At 49.1% G+C, this 18,933-nt stretch overlaps 1 protein-coding gene across 1 annotated transcript; it reads right to left on the bottom strand.

The window, feature by feature from the left end:
• Positions 1-9,955: 9,955 nt before the first annotated feature.
• Positions 9,956-17,763, bottom strand: LOC147651066 (uncharacterized). Its single transcript, XM_086845635.1, has 17 exons — positions 17,679-17,763; positions 17,282-17,567; positions 16,913-17,186; positions 16,493-16,584; positions 16,306-16,407; positions 15,902-16,026; positions 15,663-15,825; positions 15,470-15,576; positions 15,140-15,253; positions 14,875-14,993; positions 13,630-14,715; positions 13,024-13,309; positions 11,978-12,104; positions 11,459-11,529; positions 11,157-11,244; positions 10,364-10,447; positions 9,956-10,145 (listed from the first exon to the last, which is right to left on the bottom strand). Exons 3-11 carry the CDS (start codon positions 16,953-16,955, stop codon positions 13,676-13,678), a joined length of 1,905 nt encoding a protein of 634 aa, XP_086701761.1. The 5' UTR covers positions 16,956-17,186; positions 17,282-17,567; positions 17,679-17,763; the 3' UTR covers positions 9,956-10,145; positions 10,364-10,447; positions 11,157-11,244; positions 11,459-11,529; positions 11,978-12,104; positions 13,024-13,309; positions 13,630-13,675.
• Positions 17,764-18,933: the final 1,170 nt, after the last annotated feature.

Below are 18,933 nucleotides of genomic sequence, written 5' to 3'. Positions count from 1 at the left end.
TCTACGCCCGGACATGGGTCCTGCAGCTTTAAGCTAGGCCCAGGGGATGGGGGGAAACCAGGGGTGTTCTTTTGGCTGTCTGTTCAAACACAGGTTCTCCTCCGCTCTCAGCATTGATTCTTTCCCAGCAGAGATAGGGGGAGTTAAATTCTTGCTTGTAGCTAGCTTCAGTTTTGCCAGCTGAGGCAAGAAGTTGCTCAGGACCGCATAGAGCTTCCCTGCACACCCTTCATTTCCCTTTATTATGGTAAACCACCGCAATAACCTGATCAGAGATAGCCCTTTAAGGACTTTAAACGGATTGCGGCAGTTCGGCCAGCATCTTGGCTGGATCCCATGTGAGATCTTGCTTCCCTTTTCTTTTAGCCCTCTGTCTCGCCCGTCGATTCGGTTGCTTCGAACCATGGGGTGTTCCATCTTCTCGGCAGCAGGGATAACTTTCAAGGAAAGACCCTTTTTCTCGAGACTGCCGTTTTAAGAATTGCTCCCAACTTTTATTTTTTACCCCTGGGATATCACACCTGACTTTTGTCAGTGTTTTGCAACAACGTATTGCAATTATTTCAATAATATATGGTAAAGGGGTATTAGGATGATAACAATAATTTTCCGGATTTATCCCAAAAGCATAAATCTCCCACCATCGATCAGATCCTTTTTCAAATTGTCCTGTTTGCACACCTTCCTGTAATGCAATCTCAGTCAAATTTCTTTCAAACTTGTAACACTCTGTGCAAATCCCTCTTGGCGATCGACCCCACTTAGAATGTGTCTACCACTTTTCTCTACACACTTTACAAATGGAACATACTAAAGGATAACATTCACAATTTGGTACTGTACACAAGATTTGCATGTGAGAGTTCATCAGGGTCTCATCTCTATGTTGATGGTAGAGAGCGAGAAGTATCTGCTGAATTTTCTGGATCAGCTGAAGGTAAATCACTGGGATCGGCAGGTTTAGTCCATCGGCTCGGCACCCAGACAGGCCGTGTGGGGGTAGGCACACAAAGATAACCACGTCCCTGTCGTGGTTTTAAACTAATAACTAAGAAAATTACTTACTTCTTGCTGTGAGATATGGATTAGAAGAAGAGCAAAACAGGCATACAACTTAAAAGGGAAAAAAAAGAAAGTTTATTGACAAACCACAATAATAAGAACACCAGAATAAACTTCCAGAACAACCTTTCCATCCCCTATCTACCTGTCGTTCCGATTGGGAACGGCTAGAAAGAACGACACTGGACTCTCAAGGGAGTAACAACACGAGAATTCCTTAGTTTATTGCTTCAGCTCTCTCTTATAGACAGATACGTGGAAAGTACAGAAAAGAAACTCTTATTGGCTAACAAAGTGCTACATTACCATCATTGGTCAGGGGCACTCTGCCCCCCTGACTGTCTCCTGCAAGGAGAAACAAGAGGCTGCAAAACAACACCTGCAAGGCTGTTTAGTGTCCCTGAGAATTGTTTTAATTCCTTCTCATATTTTTCCCAGGATACTTTCTCAAGCAGCCTGAGGAGCCATGCGGCCTGCAATTTGTACAGGCACTGTAGTTCAGATTTAGCATCTATATCTACCCACTATTCCCTTGTTCACATGACAACAGAGACAAAAACTCTGGAACTCTGATGGTTAAAACAGTCCCAGTTCTTGCTAGTCTTTTCACCAGTCTGTATAGAGAAACAGAAGTTTCTTCCTGTTAATTTATGGAGTTTCTCACAAGAAAACTATTTTTGTTATAGTTTTCTATTGCCCTAATGTTAGCTGCTCAGAGCTGCTATTATTAGAGTTCACTCCTCCCATTTTCACATCACTCTGAAGTATGTATGGGCCATGAGTCTAGAGATAGCTTTTTAAGGATATGTTATTCAAAGGCAAAAAAAGTCTTCTTCATCTGTTTCTGTGAGCTTCACCAGAAAACAGTTTTCTCATTGCCTCTCAAGGCTTTAAATCTCTCAACAGTTTTCTCATTGCCTCGCAAGGCTTTTAATCTCCCAGCACTTCACTATACTATAATTACTCTTTACTCAAATTTACACTTTGAGCACTATTCCTCTCTAGATCTTATATCATGAATTAAAGGAGTTCTTTTCAGGACTTAATTGTCCATCTCCATAGTTTTAACAGGGAGATATTTCAGCTTAATTAAAGCATCTTCTTAATTCTCTACCTTTCTTGAAGCTTCTTTTCTTTCTTGTCACTGGTAGTTTATAAAGTCTCTTTTCATGTTGACCTTTCTCTCTCTCTCTCTCTGGATAAAAAGATTAATCCGCAAGTCTCATCTGGGTAATGAAAGAGTTAACATCTTGCCCAGGCTTTTGTAGATGGTTTGGAGGTCTCTGCCGAACAGGAGCTGGAGCCGTCTGTGATGGAAAGTTCCTCATGGCTGCTCTGGAGCGTGTAGTCGCTGTTCCAACCCGCTGCAAGTCCAGGGCCTCTCTCTTTCTTCACTGGGCAGTTTCTAGTGAATTAGTTACAGCAAAACCTGCAGCCGAGCCAGAGATCGGCTCGGCCCGGCCCGGGCCCGAGGAAAACCTTCCCTGGGCCCCCCCATCTCCCGGCCGGGAGACAGGGCAGGCCCGGCCCCATCCCCGCCCGGCCGCATGGCCTGGGCAGGGACGGGAGGCCTGGGGCTCCGCCACCCTCCACAGCCAGAAAACAAAGAGAACCCAGAGAGCTCTGCTTTTACATTTTAAGGTAGGGTTCACAAGTTGATCCCACTTTTCAATGGCCTAAACTGCTGTCAATTCCCAGCAATGACCGATAATTGGTCAGGAGAAAAGACTCCAAGCACTTCCCAGCAGCTCCAACTCCCTTAAAGGTAAAGTAACTCCATGACAGTCCCCAATACAGTACCTTGCTGGGACCTCCCCACAGACCTGGTTTTGGATCTTTATAGCGAACCCATATTGGACTTTGAGTTTTCTCTGCTTCAGGTGCACTATGATGTACTGCTGCAGGCAAATCACTGTTTCCAAAAATACACAGAAAATTTAAAACAAATAAACAACGTAATAATTGTTCTTGTGGATCTTTGATCTCCCTACATTTATTTGGATATTGTTTTAAGGTACCATTTGCTCATTCTACTATTGCCTGACTTGTGGGGGAATGTGGAATCCCTGTTATGTGTTTGATTCCCCATGATTGCATCACCTGCTTAATTCTACTACTACAATAAGCAGGTCCATTGCCTGTTTTAATAGAACGTAGAACTCCCATGACTGCAAAACAATTTACTAAATGTCGCTCAACATTCCGTGCTTTCTCGCCAGATTGAGCTGTAGCCCAGATGTAATGACTATAAGTATCGACGGTGACATGTACATATTTAACTCTCCCAAACTCTGCAACATGAGTAATATCCATTTGCCACAACTCATTAGCCTGTAATCCTCTAGGGTTTACCCCAAGACCCAATCCACTGCCTTGAGTATGAAAACTACAAATAGGACATGCTTTGACAATAGCCCGAGCCTCCTCTAATGGTATCAGAAACTCCCAATGGAGACCTTTTGCATTTTGGTGAAAGATGGCATGAGCTTCTCTAGCTAATATCTGTGATGGGACAGGGCTATTTTGGGACAGTGAAACCAATCGGTCTGCCCTAGCATTTCCTTCTCCTAAACCCACATGCCATTTGTGGCTACGAATATGGATAATAGCAAAGGCAGCCATCCTCAATTTTACTGCTCTTTGAAGTTGCAAAAACAGTTCATATAAACGAAGGTTTCTTACTTCCTTTATGTCTGCATTTTCAGTACAGTCACTCACTCCTGCAACGTATAAAGAATCAGTTACCACATTAACAGGACCCTTAAACTGCACCAAAAGCCAAACAACAGCGACTAATTCCAGAATTTGTAATGTATCCTCCTTTTGAGCTGGAATAGGATGATGGTTCCATTGTCCTTGTGAATCTTGCCATATAGCAGCAGCTGTACGAGATTTCTTTCCAGCATCAGTGAACACACTTGATGCCCCTGCTGTTGGCACAAATGATCGTTTGGGCTTCTCAATCCAATTCTGCTGGCCTATCCATCGTACTGGTATTCGAGGCACTTCCTCAGTACTGCCCACACTGCTGTTGTCAAGCAATGCTTCTTGCAGTGTCGAACTGTGAATTAAATACCAATCTAAAGTGTCCTTTTTTATTGCTACCTGAATTTCAGCTGGATCTGCACCCATAATTTGGCACAATCGCTTCCGCCCTTGTTTTATCCAATTTGCTAAAATTTCAATTTTTTGAATTAAAGTATGTCTCTGTTGTAGTGGTGGCATCAACCACTCTAATACCCATATCTCCCCTGTTTTCTTCTGTTGTTGCGTTAAGGCGCCAATGAGATGTTGAGGTCCAAACCATACAGTAAGGTTAATGTCCAAGTCTGGATCTCAGCTACGAACAACACCTGTCTGGATACAGTCCATTATTTTATTGAGAGCTTCTTGTTGTTCACTGGTGACCTGTATAGGTGCTGTAGGATCAGTACCCTTTAACAAAGGTTGTAAGGATTGTAAAAGCTCATTAGGAATACCCACAACAGGTTTAAGCCATTGTAAATCTCCTAGCAATCGCTGAGCATCATGAACAATATGAAGTGACATGTTTAATGACAGTTTCTGAGGGGCAACATACTGCTCAGTTAAAGTGCACCCGAGATATTTCCATGGGGACGACAGCTGTATTTTCTCAGGTGCAACAAGCAGTCCATTCTGAAGTAGTTGTGTTTGAATGTCTTTAACTTGTTTATCTGCAAAAGGTTGCGACTGAGCAAAAAGAATATGGTCCATATAATGATAAATAATAGTTGTAGGCCACTGAACACGTAGTGGCTGCAAAGCATTATCAACATCAAGCTGGCACAAGGTAGGAGAATTACGCATACCTTGTGGTAAAACTGTCCATTCAAATCTCATGTCTGGTTCTGCTCGATTTAATGAAGGCAAGGTAAAAGCAAATCTGCAAGTATCCTGTTCATGCAGTGGGATAGTGAAAAAACAGTCCTTTAAATCAATTATTAACAAGGGCCAATCTTTTGGCAACATTGCAGGCTTGGGCAAACCGGGTTGTAGTGCCCCCGTTGGCTCCAATTGTTCATTTACTGCACGTAAGTCATGCAGCAATCGATATTTCCCAGACTTCTTTTTTATAACAAAAATAGGGGTATTCCAAGGACTTGTTGACAACTTTAAATGTCCTTGTTGATATTGTTCCAGCACTAATTGATGAGCTTACTGCAGACTTTCCCTTTTTAAAAGCCACTGTTCAACCCATACTGGTTCCTGAATTATCCATTTAAGTGGGAGTGGGAAAGTCCAAACAATGGCCTCTATTCTAAAGGGTGCTCACTGGTCAAAATAACACCAAGTTGTGACAAAATATCTCTCCCTATTAGAAATTGAACCTTGTCTGATAATGGGACAATTGACAAAACAGAACTGATGACCTTCCCATCTAATTGAATCTGGATTTGTGGAGACTTTTTTGCCAAAGTTAAGCCTCCCACCCCTTTAACAGTAACCGTACTAGGCAACAAAGGCCATTCCTGGGGCCAATACTGTGGAGCAACAATGCTTGAGTCTGCTCCAGTATCCAATAATCCTTCTAATTGATGGGATTCTCCGTTATAATTGAGAACAACTGTTTGCTTGGGTCAAGTGTTTAAGTCCAGAGTAAGTAATGTAAGTCCTCCTGTAGAACCAAATCCACCTGTACCCTGTCATTGATTTTTCAATGGTGTCAACTGATGGGTATATTGCGGTAGTGGCACCAATTGTGCAATTCGCTGTCCTTTATCAATTCTGGCTGGTGGTGCCAGCGTATATGCCATGATATATATTTCACCAGAATAGTCCACATCAATTACTCCAGGTAAAATAAACAGTCCCATTAGACTAGCAGATGAATGTCCCAACACTACTGCACCCACAGCTTTTCCATTTATTATCACTGGTCCAATAATTCCCGTGGGAATCTTGTAGGGCTGGGATGTCAATAAATCCACAGTCACTGAGGCTGCCAGGTCCAGGCCGAGGCTCCCTGCTGTGGCAGGCTGGAGGGAAGTTGAAGCACTGATGTTCCGGCAGCTGCTATTTGTGTCCTGGCGCGGCGGCTCCTCGCGCTGGCCTTCCCACTTCCCGATCGCCGGCGGCAGACATTATCAGCGTGGGTATTGGACCGACACTGATTGCCCCAAACAGAGGGTACAGTACATTCCTTCCAAATATGTCCAAGGTTGCCACAGCAAAAACATTTGAGTCGGGAGGCTGGAATCCTGCCATTGTTGGTTGTAGCTGCTTGTAGGGGTGCAAGATCTGCTAAAACCTGACTCTGAGTAGCTGCAGCCTGCTTTCTAACCCTTGCCCTAGTTCTTTAATTGCCTGGACTAACATTGCCTGTGAGCCCACCGGTATATTAGACATCCTTTCTAATGCCTCTTCAATAGTCCAGTTAGCATTTAGGGAATTTAAAACTGACCTGGTTGCTGCATTACAACTTTGTAAGGCACATGGTTTTAATAATGCTCCACTCATATATTCAGGAACACCTGCCCGCTCTATAGCTGCAGCCGCTTTATCAATAAATGCTCCAAATGGCTCATCTGGCCCTTGTTTAATACCCATATAAGATGGAATACCTCCTGGCTCCTTAATCCGATCACATGCAGCTTGCACTAACCGCATCCCTTCTCTCAACTTGTCTAGCCCCAGAATAGCTTGTGCTTCCACTTGACTATATGCTCCTAATCCTGTAAGTTCTTCCAAAGTTAGCCCATGCAGTGAATCACCTGCCTGTCTTTGCACATTTACACTTTCTTGACAATAAGCTTGCCACTGTGCATTAAACAACAACTGCTGATTGTTATGAATTCCCTCAAGAGAGTGATCTGGTTCAATCAGAGAAAAGTTTTATTAATCACAGCAAGCAAGCAATAAGCAATAGATCAGTGCTGGGTGACAGGGGAGCAGGAGAATTCCCGCTCCACGGAACTGCCGCACCGCTGGTTTCCGTACTCCCCCTTTTAACCCGGCTTCCGGGTTACGTGTCCTTTCTCTGGTGTCTCTGCGCATGTGTCTCCGGTTGCTAGGGGGTCTTTTTTCTGCCTTCTGGTGGTCGCGGGATGAAGATCATAGGTCTTCCTCAGTCTTATCCTTTTGACCTTTCTTCACTGTTTTCTGTTAAGGCTTATCTTTGGTGACTTTCTGGAATTCAAGAAAGCTCGCAAGGCCGTTAGAGATTTATGCAAGTGTCAGCAGCAACCTTCAACCTCATCCTGATTCCACAAAGCATAGTTTTGCAAAGCATCGTAGCTACATGTTTAGGCGAACAAAAGGGTCTCTTGCTTATCACACTGATGCTGACTAAGAATCAATTTCATAATACTACAATCTGCAGGCAACAAAATCTGTGTAGCCCACAAATAATCAATCCTTTGTCTAACCGGTTCACTGGTCACTCCAAACTGACTGACTGTAGATCACAACTGTGCTAACCACTTCCAATCTAAAGCTGTCATTTGAGCTTGTATTCCTCCCCGTTGAATCGATGCAAAGGTTACGGGACATGCTACTTCCAATACACCGTCTGCTATTTCCTGATCACCCTCTTGCAAAATATTCCGTGCCAATGCAGCCCATGTCTCCCTTCTTTCCCGTGCAATAGCCTCACCTAACTCATGCCCTACCTCAGGATTTCTCATAGGGGAGGGTGGTAATGGTGCCGAAGGCTCCGTTCCAGAAGCAAGGTTAGTAGGTGAAGGAATTGAAGATGGCACAAAAGGATTAGTAGCTGCGGCAGGGGTCAGTGACGGCACGGGGCGAGTCAAAATTACTGTATTCGTGGAGGGTGGCAATGGACACTCATTCATTCCCTCTAATAATCTATTTTTTGACATAGCTGCAGATGCCTTTGTGGCAGCTGCCTCTTCAGCCTGATACTGCAAAAGAACATTATGAACTGTCTGCCACAGTTTTCCCATTTTTTTAGCAGTTCTATCATCATTTAAAAGAGCTTCCCACAATTTATCTCCAAATTTTTGCCACTCACTTAATTCATGGACTGTATGGGGATTCTGAAAACAACCCCGGGCATACCCATAAGCAAGAAGTCCAGGAAGCTCCTTGCACAAATCAAAATCTTTAACCTGTCGCTTTTCTAAAAAGCAGGTAAATAAATCATACGCTGCTTGCCTTTCCATCTTACCGTCAGCGCGCGCTGTTGCAGCCCCTACAAAGTTTCAGCAGCACCTTACAGCAGGACTCTTCTATAAGGACGCCTGGGGCGTGGCAACGTTGCTTTTTGACCAGGACTCTCCTGTGAGGTTGCCTGGAACACGGCACAGCTGTTGCGTTTGGCCGTCCTTGCTGCGGAGGACCTGTCCCCTGACACCAACTCCCTTGGCCGAATCCAACTCCTTTTTAAGGTCCCAAAGATCCCAAAGGTCCCAAAGGTCCCTGCTGTTTGGGCACCTTGATGAGTTCGGCGGAAGAAATGCAGCACTCAATATGAATGATCAGCAAGTCTCATTTATTGGTAACTCTAAAACCACTTATATAGCTTCAATAATTAGGCTCATACCTAGTGCAAAAGCAAGCTCGTTATTGGATATTTTCATTTAAGGTCAACTCCACCTAATTCCACATTCCTGTGATCGCTCACCTATGCTGAATTCACATTCTTCTGATCACAGCGTCCTGTTCTCAGTTAGCAGTTATCACTAAGGTCTTCCTGACTTTGCAACATCTCACACTAACCGAACTCTACTGTCTAATTCTTTCCCAGCTAACAGCTGCATGGGAACATGACCTTTGCTAGCTAGCCATTGCTCTCTACAGTTCTAACAATGTAATGCTGGGATTTGATACAGTTGCCCCTCAAATACCCCAGGTAAAGGGAGCTGAGTGCTTCGATTCCACTGAAACCATGAGACAGTATCAAGACAAGTATGCTGCTATGAAGGAGCACTCTTTTTTTTCTGCCATGGAGAGAGAGGACTTGCACGTGGAGGAGACCGTGGTGTTCCTGCACAGGGACTCACCACTGACCAGAATCATGTGTGACAGGGAGCAGGAGGGCCCTGATGTTAGTGAGCAAGGTGAGGGCAAAGCAGCCCCTCTCACAGCCTGGCCCAGGGGCTGTCGGGGTGGCCAGCGTGGGGCCCAGAGCAGAGGCCAAAGGAGGCAGGAGCTGCTCAGCCAGGCCAGGGCTGGCAGCCTCCTTCCTCCTCAAGTGGGGCCCAGCTGGGCCAGGGGGCAGCTGTTGGGAGCCCTGTGCCCGCAATGGCCGCTGTTCTCCAAGGCCTCCAGCCCTGCCCATCAGGCAGGCACGCAGGCAGGGACAGAGCAGCTCTTGGGGCCGATGCTGCGGGCTGAGAGCCCCACAGAGCTGCTCATGCCCGCTGCCATTGGCTCTGTCCCCTGCAGCATGCCTGCTGTGTCGCCGTGCAGAAGCTGACCCCTGTGCTTCTCCAGGCCCTGGCAAGTGCCCCTGTGCTGCTCCTGTGCTGTCCAGGGCACCCACGGGCGTTGCTCGCGCCTGAGAGCGACCAGAACCAGCGGGGAGTGTGACAGCTCTGCTGCTCTGGGCTCGGCTGTCAGGCCAAGCCCCTGGGGCTGGGGGCAGTGTCCTTTTGGGCTTGGCAGAGCCTGTAGGCTTCTGGAGGGCTGGGGGCACTGCTGCGGCCCAGCCTGGCCCAGGCCTGGGAGGCCTTTGACATTGCTGATTGCCCTCACAGCCACCAAAGCTGAGCCAGAGCTCAGTGGCCCCAGCCTGACCGGACAGTCCGGACTGGAGCCTTCCCGTGGCTCCCCGGAACCCGAGAGCATCAGCGCCAGCTCAGAAACACTGCCTGACCGGGTTTGTCAATATGTTTTCCTGTTAGATCCCTTAAAGGATTTAAAAGGTAAGGTTGTTTGGCAGCTTCTTCAAGGAACAAATATGACACGATTCTTTTCAAGAAAGGGTTTATTAGTTTGGGTTCAGTTTCCCTATGGAATTCTTATGCTTCCTTAGACGATCCAGAAATTAATGAAAATCTAACATATTCCTAGGAGAAGTTTTTGAATCCACTACTTGCAGAAGTCTCTAGAGTCACTGTTTCTCTTAAACACTTCCCTTACATCTAGTTAGCTAGCTGCTCCTGTAACAGAGAGAGATGCAGTGGTTTACTTGGCTGGACATCACAACATCATGTTACACACACCAGTATACCAACACCCATTTGTTCCCTGACAGTTCCAAAGCTTCAGGCTCTTCTGGAGGTCCTGAATTAATTTTGCATGCACATCCATAGCCGTGTTCCCTCCCCATGCTCAGCATTCAGCCACAGCTACCAGGGAACAGATGTTCCATACTCACCTCAAGCAATAAATCTACATATGTCTTCCCAACCCACTTTCTCTTCACTGAGCTCTACAGATCTACAAAAAATAACTTTAGGCCCTGTGCACAAAAGAAAACACAACACCAATCAATAGGGTTCAACTCTTCTGATTCGGCTGCTGCTCCCAACAATCATGAATGAACAACACAATAAAGTCAGAAGCTCTATCCTCCACGTCCCTCCTATTCTCTTGCCCCCCACCACATGTTGGCTCCAGCAGAAATGTTCCCTACTGCAGCCTGGTGTACTAAGAAAAATGAAAGGCAGCAGCTGTCTCCCTGAACATGCTGCAATCTAAATTGCAGTGAAACAGCAGCTCTTGCATTAACTGCTCAGCAGCAGGATCCCACAGCTGGCCCCAGAAGCGCTGCCTGCCAGGGGCTGAGATCTCCATTCTGACACACCCTGCAAATCAGACGGGCTGGAAGATTGCAGGGCAGTAACTGTATGAACACAGCCATACATTTCATCCGCGTTATCTAGCAAGTCTCAAGAAACAAACGTCATTTAAGCCTGTCTTGAGACTATATTCTACAAAATAGAACAAGCAATTGTTTTGGTGGCCTGTGTAATTTTTGGGGGCTGTGTATGGTTTTTTTTGTTGTTGTTGTCTTTGTTTTTAAATCGAAAATTCACTGGCTTCAGAAGAGCAAGCCCCAGATTCATTAGGATGAAGAACCGCACGGACGTATGTGGCTGACAAGAACACTCGGCATGTCTAACAGTAACACCAGAAAGACAGGAAAAAGTTAAAGGAGATAGACCTACCTGAAAGGATCCCAAATGTCTCGCTAACCTGTCTAGTGACTATTTTTCTGCTAAGCTCTAAACGTTCCTATAGCTATGAGGTAATTATCTGAAAGAAAGGAAAGGCAGAAAGCTGCTCAGCCTTTATTTTTTACCAGGACTGTCTCATGGGATTCTACCACAACTTTGACCACAAGAAAGGATGGCAAATTTTGACTACAGAGCATTCATAACCAGGCAGCATTTTTTCTTCCTTACTCAAGTCCAGTAAGGGTTTAAAAGGGAAAAATATACAAAAGGGGACTGAAGAAGTTGTGTCATACCTCTTAGGCGTGCGTCATCTATGGAGAAGAAGAAAACTCTAGCACTTTCTGTGCGTGGTAGAGAAAGAACCCTAGACAAGTACAAAGGGGTTTTAGCATCCTAAAAGGTCCTATCAAATCCCATGGGCACGAGTTAGAGCTGTAGTGCCTCAGAGAAATGGGATACACGGAAGAGCTTTCCTGCATAGTATGCAAATAAAGCCTTCTATAAAAAGACCCCACGTTTGACACAAAAACTGACTGTGTCTTTGCCTTGTGGCCAAACTCAGTTTGGGGTTGGCCAAACCAAAACAACCCAGTCCATTTCTTCTGCTCAGCTTCTCTCTCTTCACATTCAACTTCACATCCAATGGGCTGCTGGGACTCTGGACTCCACACAGCACCAGTGGTTTTCCAAGATGACTTTCCTTGCTCAGAGGTGTGCAGTGTCAGTTTCCCATTTCCTCAGTGCTGCCACTAATATTCCCACAGCATCCAACTACTACAGCCAAGTAGACAACAAATACAAATGGAACTTGCCTTTCTTGGTGCTTTGCAATTTCTGACATCTCCGGCTCATCAGCACCCTCAGAAGTGATGTCTTGGAAATGTGAATCCTCTTGCCACGTGACTTTTTCCGGTTTTATCGTTCCAAGTATGTGAGGCCCTGCAAAACCAGCAGCAAAAGAGAAAGAAAGCCAAAACCAGATTATTTCTCTGCTTGCCAGGAAAAATTCCTTCTTTCAAGTGAAATATTTATACCGGGAAAGACAGATTTAGGAAGGACAGAATCTTCTCCTCCCTGATTTCCTGAGCTGTAGCTCTGCTCCAGGATCTTCCACTTTCTTCTAGGCATCTCCTATGTATTCTTAAATATTTATCATTGCATCCAGAAGACAGTGAATAGCTCCTGAATACAGCACAAGTGTGGTGGGCTTGTTGCTTTGTGTTCTTGCATTTTAGTATTTTGGATAACTCGGCACGGCTTCCTTTCATTCCTACCTGACTGTGACTTGATTAAATATTCCTTCATCATCATTTCATAAGGCCTCATTTTATCTGAGGTTAGGACACCCCAATGATCCTTCAGTGTCATTCAGTTTCCTTTTTCTGAAGGTCCAGGAATAGAATTTGGTAACTAACAGAATGTTCATGGAGCTTGGGGTCAACTCCAGGATTTTGCTCCTCCCTCTACCTTAACACCCATTTTCCTTAAAATCCTCTTGGGCCCTAGGTAACTTGGTATGACTGCTGTGTCACCTTTTTCCCTCTTTGAGAAGTTTAGGGGATGACAACAAGAAGCTCTTTCACCACTCTGCAAAAATCCCAATGCCTTCTCAAGGCGTGCACCTCGAAATTCCTGAGATGCAAGCAGGAGTTAACTCTCATTAATCTCCCACAACCTTGGCAAGTAGAAATGAAGATCAAAATACTTCAGCATAATTACTAACTTCTGCTGCTGAAAATCCTCTGGATTTAATCCTCTGGATTAAAATCCTCTGACCTTCTTCACACCATATTGCTCTACAGTGCCTGCCAGAAGCTGTTCCTTAGAAATGGCTCCGTTAGGAGGGTTCTGCTGTTACCTTCTTTGATGCCCAACTCCTCTGTGTCTTCAAAGAAGGAAAACTTGAAAGCACTCGACTCCTGAGTTCCGTCGTTTTCAGGCAAAGGTCCCAGACCTTCGTCTGGGGCAGAGTCCTGCGCATCCTCTTGGTCCCAGGCTATTTCCACTGTCTTTTCCGGTTTGACCTTTGAAGGTCCAAGCAAGTCTTTTAAATCAGCAGCAGTGTCGCAGTCGATTTCTCCAGACACTTGAGGCAGTGTCTCACTCTCTTCCTTCTCCCTCTGCTTTACTGAAGAAAGGCTATACTGAAATGAGATTGATCAAGGATAGCAACACAGCCCACGGCCTTTTCAAAGACAGCTTCCCTAAGAGCCACCTTGCTCGTCATGTCTCCCTAAACGTATCCAAGCCATTAAGGACTGGTTCACTTTCAAGGGGAAGCAGTGGGGAAATATCTGTCTAAAGGCAGCAATGAGTGTCCTTTTTAATTAGCTATGTCCTCAGGTGGCTTTTCCCTTCACAATACATGGTAACATAGAAATCAAGGATCATAGAAATGCCAAGAGCTAGTCTGGGTTTTCCACAGACCTGCAAATCTCAAGGTCCCTGTACTGACCCTTCTCACCTTCACTTACAGCCACCAACAGAGGGACTAGAAAGAGAAGATGACACTACGTGCTGCTGTTAGAGGTCCGAGTTGAGGCCCGACGTGGCTGGCGGGAGCGGTTGCTCCAGCGCGACGTCCCCGACGGTGTCCCCCTGCGCCTGGGCCTCTCAGCACTGGCTGCTGTCCTCCTGCTCCCGTCCTGCCGACTCCTGGACCGGACAGGTCGGTTTGAGGCCCGACGTTGCAGGCGGGAGCGGCTGCGTCTGGGGGACGTCCCCGAGGATGTCTCCCTTTGCCTGCGCCTCTCAGCATTTGCTGCTGTCCTCCTGTTCCTGTCCTGGAGACCGCTGGACTGGACAGGTCGATTCGAGACTTGACGTGGCAGGCGGGAGCGGCTGCGTCTGGGGGCTGCCTGCGATGGTGCCTCCCTTTGCCTGGGCCTCTCTGCCCTCGATGTTGTGCTGCTGCTCCTGTCTCGGCGACTCCTCGACCGGGCAGGTGGACTCTGGGCCTGAGCTTCCTGGCGGGATCGGCTGAGTCTGGGGGCTGCCCGCGATGGTGTCTGCCTTTGCCTGGGCCTCTCTGTCCTTGATGTTGTCCTGCTGCTCTGGTCACAGTGACTCCTTGACCAGACAGGTGGACTTAAGGCCCGAGCTTGACAGCAGGGGCAGCTGCATCTGGGGGAAGCCTGCGATGGTGTGTCCCTGGGCCTGGGCCTCTCAGCCCTTGGTCTTGTCTCGCTGCTCCTGTCACGGCGACTCCGTGACCGGACGGGTCTATCTGTGGCCCGACTCTGCTGGCGAGAGCGGCTTCGCCTGCGGTCAGGCCCAGCACGCCTGGAATGGACCCTGTCCTCAGGGCCCATGGAGCTGCTGTGTCTTGGCCTTGATGTGCTTGGGCTGCTGCTGTCTGCCAAGGATGAGGCTGCACGCTGGGGGCTGCTGTGGCTGCTGGCCTCTGGAGATGGAGAACGGGGAGCCAGAGCCGATGACACCGGGCTGCTGGTGGGGCTGATGGCCTCAGATTCTGAGAGGCCCTGAGAAGATTCCAGTCCTGACTGTCCGGTCAGGCTGGGGCCATTGAGCTCTGGCTCCTCCGTGGCAGCTGTAAGAGCAAACAGGAATGTCCGAGGCCTGCCAGGCCTGGAGCAGGCCATGCCCGACCAGAGCACTGCCCCCAGCCCTCCAGGAGCCCATGGGCTTTGCCGTGCCCAGCCTGGGCACTGGCCCCAGCCCAGGGACACCCGCCTGCTTTGCCTCATACCCGTGCCGAGACCAGCACAGCTCTCACACTCCCAGTGGGTTGTCCTCACTGTCAGGCCAGAGCAGCGCCTGTGGGTGCCCTCAGCAGCACAGGAGGAGCACAAGAGCAGCTCCCAGGGCCTGGGAAAACAAACGGGTTGATGGCACTGAAGACAAAGTGTCCCAGCATGGGATTGTGCAGCCCAGCACCACTGGCTCCTTCTGCTTTCAGCCCTTCCTGAGACACAGGTTCCCTGCAGAGCCCCGGGTGCAGCTTCCCAACTCACCCCTCTTCCTCTGCCTCCTCCCTGCCTCCTGGGTAAAGGCATTCCCTGGCATTGCACCTGCTGTGCCTCTCTCCTAGATCCGCAAAGGCATTGTTGTCTTCCCATGTTGGCCCTCTGATGGAGAAAGGAAAAGCTGATGTGTTTCTTCTGCCCTGCCCTCACGGAGGTAACAGGGTGACCCTGCTCTTCCTCCAATGCTTTTCCAAGTCCCCTGAGAAGCGCAAGTCCAGACTCCCTGGATGGGGCAGGGCTTGGACTGCTGGGGCAGGGCCTGGCACAGCACGGCACTTGCACCCTCCTGCCTTGTGAGCCCCGCAGAAGGACACCAACCTGATGGGGGTGCGGATCCCCATGCGGAACATCTCCACAAGGAATTCCTCACTATCTCTGCAGAGGGGGCAGCTGAAGTACAAAAGACCAGCGCGCATGGCCTGTCCCTGCAGGGCAAACAGAAGCAGTGTGAGCCAGGCCCTGGTGCTGCTGAGCACCTGCTGTGTCCCAGGCCTGAGGGCATGGCTCCCACCTGGAGGCAGTCCCTGTGGAACCAGGCTCTTTTGCACGTCGGGCACACGATGGTCTTGAAGGTCATTCTGTCCTCCACTGGCTCCATGCAGATGGGGCATTCGGTGCCCGGCTCTGGAGTCACCTGCACCATCTGCACTGGACGGTGTTCAGGGCAGAAGGACCTGGGGACAAAGGGATGGGCCTAATGAGAAAGTCTTGGTCCTTCCCCAAGGGTGGCCAGAAGGGGAGAGGAGCTACCTGTATGGGGCAATGTACTGCGTGACACAGCCGCCCTCCTTGGCACAGGGCAGGTGGAACCATCTGTTGCAGCCTTCCTTGCAGCACAGGATGGTGGCCCCGCTCTGGCCGCAGACGCAGCAGTGCTGGAATGAGCCAGGCAGCCCCATCAGCGGCAGCCTGGGGACCTCCCCAGGCAGCCCCAGGGCTGCAGGCAGAGAGCAGGATGGGGCCGCTGCTGGCGCTCAGCCCACAGAGCCAGCTGGTGAGGGGAGCTCCTGTGCCAGAGGCTCCACGGAGCTGCTGGGAGCCAGACTTTGTCCCACAGCCGGCTGCATGGCCAGCCTTCCTTGCTGGGGCTCTGGGCTAAGCTCTGGCCAGCCTCTCCTGGCACAAATCTCCCTGCTCTTTTGCCAGGCCCTCACCTTCCATGCCGCCCGCCTGACTGCAAGCTGGATATCTGGAAGGAGGAAACCCAGGAGTCCAACACATTTTTTTGCTTGCCGGAAAAGCAGCGTGGCAAAATACTGCAGAAAATGGGAAGAGCTGATGAGGACAGGGTGGCAGGGACTGCCCCTTGCAATGCTGGAGGGAGTGCCCGGAGCCACTCACCAGGCAGAAGATGTGGGCATAGAGCCCGTATTTCTCCTGTTTGTCGCCGCAGGTGTCCGGGTCAGCCTCTGCACGGCGACACAGCAGGCATGCTGCAGGGGACAGACACAATGGCAGCGGGCGTCAGCAGCTCTGTGGGGCTCTCAGCCCGCAGCATCGACCCCAAGGGCTGCTCTGTCCCTGCCTGCGTGCCTGGCTGATGGGCAGGGCTGGAGGCCTTGGAGAACAGCGGCCATTGCGGGCACGGGGCTCCCAACAGCTGCCCCCTGGCCCAGCTGGGCCCCACTTGAGGAGGAAGGAGGCTGCCAGCCCTGGCCTGGCTGAGCAGCTCCTGCCTCCTTTGGCCTCTGCTCTGGGCCCCACGCTGGCCACCCCGACAGCCCCTCGGCCAGGCTGTGGGAGGGGCTGCTTTGCCCTCACCTGGCTCCCTGCCATCAGGGCCCTCCTGCTCCCTGTCGCACATGGCGGCTGTCAGCGCTGAGTCCCTGTCCAGGAACGCCGCTGTCTCCGCCAGGTGCTGGTCCTCTCTCTCTGTGGGAGGAAGAAAAGTGATGGGAGTTTGGAGAACAGGCCCAGAGCTATGAGGGTGCTACTCCCTGGTCAGCCCTGCGTGAGCCCTGCTCCTGTCCGCCTTCTGCTCCCGTCGTCGCGCTGAGGAACACCGCCGTCTCCTCTGGATATTCCTGCGCTGATTCTGGGAAGGGAGAGGCAGGTGAGCCTGCAGCACAGGCCCAGAGCGCCGAGGTGTGGGGCCCCTCTGGTCCCTGGGCAGCTGCTTCCCTGCCTTACCTTCTCCTCCCGTTGCCAGGTCGCACTGACACACGGCCTGAGCCCAGCCTTCCCTTTTGGGGCTTTGGTCGCACGCGTCACAATGGCCACTCTGACATCAGCATCTTGCTCCCAAGATTCACGCAGCCATGGCCTCACATGCCCGGCAGCCACTTGAGGCCACCCCCTTGGCAACCGAGGTTCTGACATGGTTCCAAGCCTTTGGTCAGCACGGAACCAGGCCAGAGACTCCTGCAGCAAGTCCAGGGTCCAATCCCAGGCTCCAGGGCAGCCATCGAGGGTGGCACTGTAGGCACAAAGGTGCTGTTCAGGCACGGCCACCCCAGGGCTCCTGCCCCTGGCAGTCGGTTGCCCAGAGAGCTTGTGCAGAGTCTCTTGCACTGCACAAATTCCAAACCTGCTCTTGGTGCACTGACATGTTCCTCTAGACCTCTCGGCAATAAACTGAGATGAACCTGATTTCATGCCCGTGCTGATCACTGTTGGGAACAGTGTTTATCAAGCTGGGGACCACGTCAGCTGCCTCCCAACCGCAATTCGCCTGTCATCTAATAATCTAATAACTTTGACATTTTGTATTAAAAATTTAGTATTAAGTATTAGTATAAAGCTCCTGAGAAACATCATCTTTTACACTGACTCAGCGGAAACCCACAGAATTCCTTGGGAGTTTTCTGTGTACGTCTGACTGGAGAGGTTTCAACCGTCCTTGTCTCGGTAGTCCAAACCAGGAGGATGTTTTTCCCACAGTAAAGGAACGTTGCTAGTTTGGTCCAAGTTTTCCTTCTAGCAAATATATTGAAAAAACACAGCTTCCCTAAGCACTGCCTTGCTTTTCATGTTTCCCTAAAAGTATCCAGGCCCACGAAGGAGTGGTTACCTTTCAAGGGCAATGTCTGGGTTGACTGCTTGACACTGTCTCCCCTGTCATCTGCTCAATGCCCAGACATGGGTCCTGCAGCTTTAAGCTAGGCCCAGGGGATGGGGGGAAACCAGGGGTGTTCTTTTGGCTGTCTGTTCAAACACAGGTTCTCCTCCACTCTCAGCATTGATTCTTTCCCAGCAGAGATAGGGGGAGTTAAATTCTTGCTTGTAGCTAGCTTCAGTTTTGCCAGCTGAGGCAAGAAGTTGCTCAGGACCGCATACAGCCTCTCTGTACACCCTTCATTTCCCTTTATTATGGTAAACCACCGCAATAACCGGATCAGAGATAGCCTTTTAAGGACTTTAAACGGATTGCGGCAGTTCGGCCAGCATCTTGGCTGGATCCCATGTGAGATCTTGCTTCCCTTTTCTTTTAGCCCTCTGTCTCGCCCGTCGATTCGGTTGCATCGAACCATGGGGTGTTCCATCTTCTCGGCAGCAGGGATAACTTTCAAGGAAAGACCCTTTTTCTCGAGACTGCCGTTTTAAGAATTGCTCCCAATTTTTATTTTTTACCCCTGGAATATCACACCTGACTTTTGTCAGTGTTTTGCAACAACGTATTGCAATTATTTCAATAATATATGGTAAAGGGGTATTAGGATGATAACAATAATTTTCCGGATTTATCCCAAAAGCATAAATCTCCCACCATCGATCAGATCCTTTTTCAAATTGTCCTGTTTGCACACCTTCCTGTAATGCAATCTCAGTCAAATTTCTTTCAA

Source organism: Cyanistes caeruleus, chromosome 11 (assembly GCF_971803275.1).
Source record: "Cyanistes caeruleus chromosome 11, bCyaCae1.hap1.1, whole genome shotgun sequence".
In the NCBI taxonomy this organism is placed as follows: Eukaryota; Metazoa; Chordata; class Aves; order Passeriformes; family Paridae; genus Cyanistes; species Cyanistes caeruleus.
Note: the sequence above shows the minus strand (reverse complement) of the source record. Positions and strands in the feature narration are given on the sequence as shown.